We start from the raw sequence: 11,857 nt of genomic DNA on the forward strand, positions 1-11,857 counted from the left end.
ATAAACAAATCAAGGCAAAAATAACATATTTTTAAACAAATCAAGGCAAAAATAACATATTTATAAACAAATCAAGGCAAAAATAACATATTTATAACCAAATCGAGGCCAAAACATGATAAAAACATAAACCCTAAACATGCAATCTAACCAAACACAATCCCACAGGCAAAGCATAGCAAAAAAACTTCCTAAAATGTAAAAACAGAGATTAAAGTTAAGGAGTGGACCGATCTCCCGCAAAATCAACAAGGGGACGTTCGAAAACCATTTCTTGATGGTTTATTTGAACCCTTCCGAAGGTGGATCTTCCAAAATTTCATGTTTTTTTCCCCTGAACTACACCACCAAAATCAAGATCTGGTGGTTTTTTTGAAGGCGCGCCACAAGCCCAGCAAAAGAACCAAAATCCAAGGGTTTTTTTTGAAACCCTAAATTTTTTAGCCTCAACATCAAACTCATCAAGCAAATCAAAGAGTCTTTTCTTTGAATTTGGTGTATCCATGGAAACCGACAGAAACAAGAAACAGGGGACTCAGTTTTAGAACTCCCTCAAAAACCACAAATTTTGGTTTTAGTTAGATCGCAGGAAGGAGTAGAAAATTAATCTACAGTTTTTTTTTTTGAGAAATTTGCACTCTCAAACCCTAGATCTGAGGGTTTGAGGAAGAAGAAGAGAGAGGAAAGTGAGAGTTAGAAGGAGAGAGAGAGTCAAAAGGAGAGAGAGAGAAATGACGGATGAAATGGGATTAGGGTTGGAGGGAGTAATTATAGGGGGGTTGGGGGAGGGTTAAATGGGGGGAGGTTGGTAATAAATGGTGTTAGGTGGGTTGGATGGGTATTAGTTTGGGCTAATTTAATTAGGCTGAAGTTTAGTAGGTTTGTTTTATTATCAGTTGTAGAAAGTTTGGCAAATATAGCAAATAAATTGGGACACACCTAAATGGCAAAATGTAGTAAATAAATTGGGACGGAAGGAGTACTAATCACTAAACTACATTAGATGATTCGAACCTTACATGCTATGTAATTAATACTTATCTTTGGTTTGGGACTTCATCACCTCTTTGGATCTTAACATACTAGAATTTTTTGCACGCGATGCGTGCTTGAATTTTTTTCGAAACAGAAACTCGATTTTCTTCAGCGTAAGAGTCAAAATTTGAACATTAGACATATGAAATATAATTGTTTTTAGTAGCAAAATTTGATTGGTTTAGTTTCTGTCACTTAAGTCTCTCACCATTATTTTTGTCTTTATTTTTTACTTTTCAAAGTTCAATTCTATGAACAAAATATAAATTTTATTGAATTTATTTATGATTTCTAATATTATAATTTTTTAGTTGATTTTTAAATTAAGTACAATACTTAGTTCTAAATTCTGAACTCTATAAAAAAGTATATAATTTTTTTCCTTGTCTAACTTCTAAATTCTAATTTTACTACAAATACACCTCTATTTTTATCATGACCCACCATTAATTGTGAATGGTCGTTCTTGAGAATAGTGATTTGTAAGTAGATTTTTGTAAATGTTTTTGTATCTATTAACGTTCAAGGTTTTAGTTTTAGTTTGTATGTTAATTTTAAGTTTTAATAAAGTTTTCCGATTATCTGAGTGATTTGCGTAACGTGATTTTCTCAATTGTATGAGTGATTTGTAAAATTTCTTCTTTTAAATGATTTGTGAGTGAATGTTGTAAATTATTTTTTGGTAGTATTTTTTGAGTGCTGATTTTGATTTTGACATTCCTTTGTAATGTAGAAAGGAAAGGGGGGCAAAATAGGCAATTCAAAAAAGGACACCATTGCTCCCCCCTTCTCTTATATAATAGAGATAATTGATTTTGAAACTAGGTAGTAAGAAAAAGGTAGTCGTTCCTTCTACACTGTAACTCTAACATTAACTGGTCTAATTGGACCTGATAAAACGGTCACTCAAACCTTACACAAATCAACTTAACACACAAGTTCACTCAAGAATTCAAAATGCACTCTAACACTATAAGATCAATCGCAATATGATCATATGAAGATATACATGGTACAAGAATAATCATAGTTATTAAAAAGTGAATTTCAACTTTACAAATTGCAAGAATAATTTTTAACAAAATATTATTGTAAATAATATAAAGTAGAGAGTTTCATAAAGTCAGCTAAGTAAATTATAGTGTAGAAGAGGAAAGTGTAGATATGGTTGATTGGTTGGTAGCTCAATAGCAGCTCCTCCTTCTATATTAATTGTGTTTGTTGACCTTTTATAACTAACTACAACAGCCTTTAAATACTAGGAATTAACTAGGGTATTAATGTAATACTCCGTATTTTTGGAGTTAACTCTTTATAATTAAGAAAATATAAAGAGTATAATTATTGAAAGGTATTTTAGTTTTATTTACAAAAAAATAATAATAGAATAATAATAGTGAAAGTATTGGGTCAGACCGTCTGACGTATTGTTTACTGTCAGACGGGCTGAGCCCAATACATTTTCGAGAACGTATTGTGTCGGACTCGTCCGACCATAATTTTGGTCGGACGACTTTCACGTGGTTCCAATTTTTTTTCAGGTAGTCTTCATTTTTTTTCAGGTGGTTCCAATTTTTTTTCAGGTAGTCTTCATTTTGTTTTCAGTTAGTCTTCTTTGTTTTTCAGTGGGTTTTTGTGCTTCAGTTAGACTTACTTGGGTTTCAGTTAGTCTTTATTCTTTTTCAGGTAGTCTACATTTTTCTTCAGGTAGTCTTCATTTTGTTTCAGTGAGTCCATTATTTCTTTCAGTTGGCCCATTATTTCTTTCAGTTGGTCCAACTGAAAGAAAAGAAAGTCTAACTGAAAGAAAAACAAGTCTAACTGAAAGAAAAGAAAGTCTAACTGAAAGAAAAGAAAGTCCAACTGAAAGAAAAGAAAGTCTAACTGAAAGAAAAGAAAGTCTAACTGAAAGAAAACAAAGACCAACTGAAAAAAAAACAAAACACAAACCTCTGCTTTCTCTCACTTTCTCCTCCTTCTTCATTCCTCTTACCTGATTTTTTCAGGCAAAATAATATGGATTCATGGGTTCTAGAGTTTACCTTACTATCTGGGCAAAGCCTTACATGACCACCCTGGAATCCATTGTTGCAAAAAATAGAAGACCTCAAAGAAACTCTGACAACAGAAAGTGTTTGAGAAGCAGCAGTTGCAGACTTGCAGTAGTTGATGCTGATGCAGCCAACCGAAAACCTGTCATAGGTGGTGCTTTTGTAGCCATGTTTAAACCTTCCAAAATTAAAAACCCAGAAATTATTCTGAGAAAAGAAAGAATTTTGAAGATTTTTTTGGGAGGGAGGAATAGTTTGATCGAGTAATTTGTTCCACACTCCTCAAATGGCCACTGTGTTTTATTTTGGTTTTGTGTCTATGTGGTGAGAGATGAAGGAGATGATGGGATTTTTGACTTGTTTTGCGTTTCTTTTTAACGGCTGCGTTCTCGTCTGACGAGAATATTGGGTCAGACGGTCTGACCCAATACTTTCACTACATCTTCTCTCATTGATACTCGTCAGGGACAACGGGAAGAGTGAAGGGAGTTGAGTTAACTCACCGGAACTTCATCGCATTGATCGCTGGTTTTTTCTACCGTTTATGTATCCACCTTCCCTCTCTTTCTCTCTCCTCTTTCACATCTCTCTGCTACCTATTTATACCACTCTCTCTCCCCTCTAAAGTTTCGACACTTTTCTCCATTCTTATTTTCCTTCATCAAAACTCCCATCATTTGATAGTACTCAAATAATAGCAACAAAAAAACTGAAAAAATCTCAAAATGCAGAAACTTACACTTTTCTCTCTAATACTACTACTATTTTTATTCGGATTCTTCATGCTGCTTAGGGCGGTAGCAATGGCGGAGACGTTGGTTTTAATGGCGAGGTTCGATTTCGAAACGATGTTGAAAACTATGGAGAAGTACAAGGTTACATACATGCCGGTTTCGCCGCCATTAATATTGGCGTTCGAAAAATCAGCAGAGGTTAGTGTTTTGTTTTTCAGTTGGACTTTGTTTTGTTTCAGTTGGACTTTGTTTTCTTTCAGTTGGACTTTGTGTTTCTTTCAGTTGGACTTTGTTTTGTTTCAGTTGGACTTTGTTTTTTTCAGTTGGACTACCTGAAAAAAAAAATGAAGACTATAAAAGAATGAAGACTACCTGAAAAAAAATGAAGACTACCTGAAAAAGAATAAAGACCAACTGAAACCCAAAGTAAGTCTAACTGAAGTACAAAAACCAACTGAAAAAAAAAGACTAACTGAAAACAAAATGAAGACTACCTGAAAAAAAATTAAGACTACCTGAAAAAAAATTAAGACTAACTGAAAAAAAAATGGAAGCACCTGAAAGTCGTCCGACCAAAGAGTATGGTCGGACGAGTCCGACACAATACGTTCTCATAATGATAATACAGTTGAGTACGTTTACAACTTTAACGTAATTCAATTATTGTTCGGTTTAGTTAATTTCGGAATTTAAAAGATCAAACTGAATCCTACTAGACCTAAATATGACACACTATAAATAGAGGGAATAAGAATAAAAAAATCAGAAAAAAATACAAACCCTAATTCTCTCTCTTTCTCAGCCGTCCTTTTTCTCTCTTCTCTCTCTATTCTTTTCTCTCTCAGCCGACATCTCTCTCTCAAATTCTCTCTCCTCTCCCTTCATCTCCCTCGCAAAAAGAAAATCTTTTTTAAACCAGAAATAATATTTAATTTTGAAAATAAAATCTTTTAGTTTATTTAAAATATAAAAGATAATATTTAAATTGGTTTGATATTTATCCTAATTGAATAAGAAAATCAATTTATATCTTTTCCTAACAAACTAATAACAAACTCCCTAAAATAGTGGATCTAGTCAAAACTAACCTAGAACTCCTAACTAATTAGTTGGGCGTACAAATAATGTTAGGCGCACCACTTTGGAAGTATTAGGGGTTCCTTAAGTTGTTTCTAAGTCTGTTCCTTAACCTTGTTCCTAACTGTTTCAATGTCTGTTCCTTTCATGGGAACAGAACCAAGTTCCGTTTGAGAATTCAGCACAAACTAAATTGAGCTTTCACTCAACCTTAACAAGAAGATATTAAATACACCCTAATGTATTCTAATCTTCACTCCAAGCTTGATACTTCATCATTCGAACATCTTCACTTCGATCTTTGATTAATTCTCCGTTTAAATCTTCGATCAAGTATTCTCTTTGCCCGAGAATAAATTACCTAGCAACAACATAAATAAAATACAATATGTGTTTTGTGGTTAAGTCATCTTCAAAACTCAAGGGTCAAGAAAATGAATCTCAACAGATCTCGGGGATTGGGCCTTCACACAAGACATGTCTTCCTTTGTTAGAATAGCCTACATGGTAGGTAAGTCGGGAAATCTTAACCTTTTTTATAAATCCAAGGTCAAGATCTAGAGTCTTCAAGTGTCACCAAAAGTAAGGCACTTCTTATGGCATGTTTGCTCGAAATCTCTATCGGTTCGAGCCTTGTTGAAGCATTCTCATGTGCTAGTTGATGACATATGTCCATTATCCAAGGAGGGCCCGAAACTCTCAATCACGTTTTTTTTTTTTTTTTTTGTTAAAAATCTCGTGAGGTGTGGGAACTGGCGGGGTTTAGCAGTAGGTTGCCTGGAGAGGATGGCGCTAGGTGGCTCGAGTTTTGGGATGAATGGTAGGAGGTTGAAGATGATGTGCTGGTGGGTATAAGCTACCTTGCTTTTTATATTTGGCATAGAAGATATAAAGTTATCTTTGAAGATTGGTGTGGATCAAATGAGTAGGTTGTTGAATTTTTATAGGAAGGTTGCATCTGATTATGAGCAATACCCGAGGCGTATTTATGGAGGGTCAAAAAATCAAAAGGTGTTGCCCATATGCTTTCGAAGCAGTTGGCAACCACCACATGTAGGATGCGTCAAAATCGACGCCGATGTTTCGGTGAACAATGATGGATGGATTGGTATGGGGGTCATGGTTCATGATTACATGGGCGAGGTTCTTTTTGAGCTACGCACCGTGTTAAAGCATGGTGGCCTATAGAGGTGGCGGAGGGGAAAGCATTATGTTTGGCAATTAAGTTGGCGTGAGTCCATGATTGTCAAGATGTTATCTTTGAAACCGATTGTCTTACCATTGCTAATAAGTTGTCTAGAGGTGCAATATATTTTTCTAATCTAGATGTTGTATTGGCAAATGCTATGCTGCTTAATAAAAATTCTGTCTCTGCTAGATGGTCTCATGTTTTACGGGATGGAAATAGTATTTCGCATTACCTAACTAGATTTATTCCGTTTGGTGTCCAACGATACTGGAAATGTCATTATTCAGTAGCAGCGTATCATTATATTCTTATGGACTATTTATCCATTGATTAATATATACACACTCCTATTTCTTTTAAAGGAGAACACATAAACAAAAATTATTGGTCAAATATGCAACATATATTATTCAAAAAGTCAATACAACTATAAATTTTTTAAAATAGGTAGACCAATGTGGACGGCCCCATGTAACGAAGATATTCAGTAGTGGGACCCAAAAGATCAGAAAGATAAATTAACTGACAAATCCAATCCACCATGAATGTTGTTAATACTTGTATAAATAAAACTCATCTCTCTCAAATTCATTTTCAATTGAAGCTCTCAAAAACTCACACATTATTACACCAATCAATCTCCACTCTCATTTTGTCTCTCTTATCTTAACAAATTGTTGACAACACAAAACCAAAAATCCAAAAAATTTGGGCAACAATGGAAGGATATGTTGACACAAGCAAGGCAGAAAAAGCAGTGTGGTTGATGAAATGCCCTGCTGTTGTTTCGCGCGCTCTTCAATCTTCCTCCATTCCTAACGATCTTCCTGTCGCTAAAGTTACCGTTTCTATCGACCCTCTTTGCTCTAATACTGATGCTTCCACCCAGGTTCAAATCTCATACTTTACCTCCAATTCTTAGGGTTTGGTTTTATTCAATTACGATTCTAGGGTTTTAATGCGTTCATGGGAATGGTTGGTTTTGATGTTTTTGTTCTTTTAATGGGTTTGAAATCAAGAAATGTACTTATTCTTGTATTGCATTTATTGGGAGTACTAGAATTGCGATTGTTTAAGATTTAGAATGAAATGTAGTTTTAGTGTGTAATTGTTTAAGTAAGTTATTCACATGGTATGGTATGGTATGGTATGTTGTTGTGATTTAATTGGTGTAATTGCAATTATTGGATGATTATAATATTTATGTTGTTCTGACCCTTCGTTTTTGCCCAAAAGATTGAAGAAGTTCCACAAAATAACCGAGTCGGACAATTGATGGAGTCTTGGACACGTACCCGTGTCGGACATGAGTGTCAGGCTCCAATAGCACCCAAATGTTGTTTACTGTTAAGACTTCTAGATTTGTGAATATTGTGATTATTGGTATGCTATGTTCTGGGTTCATGGTTGTAATTTTGGCGGATTTGCAATCACTAGGATGATAAACAAGGAAATTGGACGATAACACATAATAACCCAATTACTCGTCTTTACGATGTTAAAAGTTTATTAAAAGATTTATCTGTTTACCTTGTCTATCATTCTTTGAGAAATGCCTGCCAGAAAATTTTGGTAGCACTTAAAAAATGGAGGAACTATTTTATTTTTTTGTGCAGCTACTGTCTACTTGCAGTCTGAGAGTAGAATGTCTCAGATATTATGATGCTTTCCTTGAGATGATTGGTTTAACTTTGGAAAAGATTTATATAATTACATTACATTACATTATTAATGGATCAGGGTTGGTGTTGTACATTTTATAGTAAAATAATGGTAAAGTAGTAATCCTCATTCTTTATTTACTTTAGGAATCAATAATGTATCATTAGTTTAATCTTCTCCTTCAACATTGCATCTTCTAGGGAATTGATAATGTAAAGGGTTGTCTTGTTCTATTGCTGAGTTCTGAATCCAATTCTGTGCTTTATTTCTTTTTCTTTTTTTGCCTGTCACACTTCTTTAATAGTTCTGTATTTTTTTGGGCATTTATCTGTTTTGTTAAGTATTTATATATAGAAGTTTCATACTTCAGTTTTTAGGCTTAGGAATTCATTTAACTCTATAAAATATATAATGGTGCTAAAAATCTGGTATAGTCAAACTGGGCTTTTAATAAATAGTTTGACTCCATGGTATTTAGTCAAGTTTTTTTTATTTATTTATAGTAATCTACTTTTATTAAAACGCAATAGTAAAGTTGTAGGTTGTCATATGTTGCTCCATTTCATGTGCCAACATGGTGCCACTTAATCTCTGAAATAACATTCTTTAGCTAGAAAATGATCAAAAAGTTTGTAGGAAGTTAACCCCTAGACACTTACTTTAGATGCCATAATACTACCAGCAAGCTATCTCTCTAATTTTTAACCAAAATTCGATGCAAGCTACTAAATCCTTTTCCTCAATTTTAAAACTCGAATATATTTTCTAGAAGACTTAAGGACATGTAGATTAATTAAATGTAACACATGAATATAACATGAGGCCTCACAAAGTATATAGAGTAATATGACAAATTATGAATATATATTACGTGGGCTATTATGTACCAAAATGATCGTTGTAATTAGTACTACCTGAACAGACAAACAACAACCAATGCCATAAGTCTTGTGTAAGACAGACTTACAATACTTTACAACAAAGTTATTGTAAGTCAATCTCACTTTTTGCCACAAAAGGGTCACTTTTTAAGTTAAAATGGTCATCTGTTAAGTTAAAGGGGTCACTTTTAGACAAGGAGTTACCTCTTACCTTAAAAGATTCAATCCTACTCTAAGTCACTCTTTTAGGATAAAAAGTTGCCCCCGTCTTGCCATAAATTATTTTAAGGCGGTCTTATATGAGATTTGGACCATATGGTTTGAAACATATCACCAAATAAAAACAAATGACATTAGTTGTCTTTAATTACTGAAAGAAAACACTAAAAATGGTACCCCGGGCATCGCCTGGATCTAAAAGCTAGCTAACAAACATAACAGGTAAAGCAGCTGTTTAAATCCATTGCACATTTATACTTAACATTCTTGTTTCTTCCACGGATATCTCCCTGTTATATTGTTAAAAATACCCTAGCCTGCTTTATTATATATCAAAGAGTAAGTGAGATTTTAATTGGATCATGGCAGATTAAGAAAATAATGTTTCTTTCTCTGTCCACTTTGCTGTCATCTTCTCACACTGTTTATATAATGATCAGTTCACCATGGAATTGTCTGGCACTGATTTGGGAAATGTGCCCAAGCGTTTCTCAATGGAAATGTCTACAGACATTGTTCCAATGTCTGTCTTTTCAGAGTCCCAAGGTTAGTGAACTGGCTATTTGGCCTTTGTAATCTAGTTATCTAGCATATTAATGCCACTGTAAGCCAGTTTTGGCCTGATTCTACACTGTTGTCTTTGGATTTGCATAAACTGATCTGGGTATAAGCTGGTCAGGTTTTTCACTAATGCCTTGTATTTGTTTGGCTAAAAGTTGATTATATTTGAAATTTTAAACAGCAAATCCATGTGTAAGTAATGGGAGAAAATACAATTTAAATGCAAGATTGTAATTTGTAAGATTGATGATGCCCTTGATTGTGCTATGTAACCCAGATAAGGGGTCCCTTTTTAGGTCATTACCTTGAAATGGCAGCTTAACAGTCCAAAATATATTTTACACCACATTTAGGATGCTAGAAGTGCTATCTTATTTCTTTATCTTATAATTCAATCAAGAAATGCCAAGTTTTATGTGCCCAGACTTTCGTTGTTCAATACCTGACTGCTATAGTTGTACCATGTCTTCCTAACTTTAGCTAGTAATCATTGAAATTTTCAGACTAAATTGTTAAATTGTTTTCATGCATGTGTTGTGGTGTTGTAATATGTCCATAGGTTGGTCAAAATAGCCAGTACAATGTACTCTGATATGACCACCCACCACCACCTGCAGGGAAGGTTTGTGTAGAAGGGAAAATCTTTAACAAATTTGATATGAGGCCTCACTATGATGCGATTGAGAGCTATGGGAAACTCTGTCGTGAGCGAACTGACAAATCCATGACCAAGACTAGACAGATTCAGGTCTTTGTAACTTCAATTTCCATTGGTCTTTGTTGATCGACCTGATATATGTATTTTCCCATTTTCCTTGAATATAATCAGCTCTTGCATCGGCTAATGTGTTGTCTGTGATCCAGATGATTGGCAATGACAGGCCCATAGTACCTATGCCAGGGTTCACACATGTTCAGGTTGAACAAGTTCCTTGTGCTTTACTTTGTCATTATTAGATATGTTTGTGTGTGATCTTCTTTTGCTTTCTTTGCTGCGGTTCTAGCCAGTCATCTTATCATAACAGATTGTTTCTGTTGTAGGAGAAGAGAAAAGTGGCTGTTAAAGGGTCAGAAACGAAAAGAACAAGGAGGGATCGTGGAGAGATGGAAGAGATTATGTTCAAACTTTTTGAACACCAACCCAACTGGACACTCAAAGAGTTGATCCAGAAGACAGATCAGCCTGAGGTTTGATTAAATCTTAGATACTGCTAGATACTGCTATATAGGGCCTTCGTATTTAAAAGATTTTCAAACATGGGTTTATGTTTGTCGAAGAAAAGCTAATTAGGCTGAGCATGACAATAGGCGGATAAAGATATAGCAAAATTGCCCTAGTTTTTAGTTGCATGTTCGAATTACCTCCATGGTTAAACCATTTAATGGGCTTCGAAGAATTATGTTTTGACTTTGTATATATATAAAAGAATTTGGCTGAGCATGACAATAGGCGGATAAAGATATAGCAAAATTGCCCTAGTTTTCAGTTGCATGTTCGAATTGCACCTCCATGGTTAAACCATTTAATGGGCTTCGAAGAATTATGTTTTGACTTTATATATATATAAAAGAATTTTGACCTGGAAGAGGATTAACTGATTTTGTGGAGAACAACCAGATGTCTATGGTCAATTTACATGGGTTTTCGATGTCGCTAAGGCTAATCGTTTATGTTTTGTGCAAGGGTCATTACTATGAGTAGTGATGACAGACCACCTGATGTTATAACTTCAATTTCTGTGCAGCAATTCATGAAAGACATACTGAAAGACCTTTGTGTGTATAACAACAAGGGTGCGAACCAAGGGAGCTATGAGCTGAAGCCAGAATACAAGAGATCCGTTGAAGGATCAAGTGGTTCATAGGGTATTGATTTCATCATTCTTCATGAAAAACTAAGCTTCAGCTTCGGTTTTTTGCACATAATTGCTTCGAAAATCCAACAAAAACAAAAAGTTCTATTCCTAGCCGATGCTGTCCTCTGCATCTCCTTTCTCACTAAGTGAATCTTCAAGTAATTTTGTTTGCACATAATATGTCACGGGATATTAAGTAAAATTGAAACATGAGAGATTTTTGGGAAGTGACAAATTTTGTATGGTATCAAGACGTTTATTCTGTTTCTGATATTCTGAAGCCTGGAGTATTTGATGCTCCATTTAATTGTCTGAAAGTTTTAATTCTTTGGCTTCTTAAACAGAGTGTGTGTTGCAGAAATACACTTAATATCTAATTGGGATAGTTTGAAGCTTAACTCTTTCCCCTCCCTTTTCTTAGCCCAACTCAATTGCTAAGAAAACAATGGAAATTTGGTTGGTGTTCATTGTTCCCTGAACAACTAGTCTTTCGGCCGGTGCTACGCATGGGTTTATATGCATCTTTGTAATCAATATAGAGTATGATTTGTAATTTCTTTATTTTTCTTGTTTCGCTCTCCACATACGGTTC

At 34.6% G+C, this 11,857-nt stretch overlaps 1 protein-coding gene across 1 annotated transcript; it reads left to right on the forward strand.

Moving 5' to 3' along the window:
* The first annotated feature begins 6,631 nt into the window (after positions 1-6,631).
* LOC104886824 (uncharacterized) lies at positions 6,632-11,608 on the forward strand. The gene is made up of 6 exons (XM_010671347.3): positions 6,632-6,975; positions 9,289-9,394; positions 10,027-10,157; positions 10,274-10,327; positions 10,451-10,597; positions 11,155-11,608. The coding sequence occupies exons 1-6, from the start codon at positions 6,805-6,807 to the stop codon at positions 11,272-11,274; spliced, it is 729 nt and encodes a 242-aa protein (XP_010669649.1). The 5' UTR covers positions 6,632-6,804; the 3' UTR covers positions 11,275-11,608.
* The last annotated feature ends 249 nt before the right edge of the window (positions 11,609-11,857 follow it).

Source organism: Beta vulgaris, chromosome 2, assembly GCF_026745355.1.
Source record: "Beta vulgaris subsp. vulgaris cultivar EL10 chromosome 2, EL10.2, whole genome shotgun sequence".
Lineage (NCBI taxonomy): Eukaryota > Viridiplantae > Streptophyta > Magnoliopsida > Caryophyllales > Amaranthaceae > Beta > Beta vulgaris.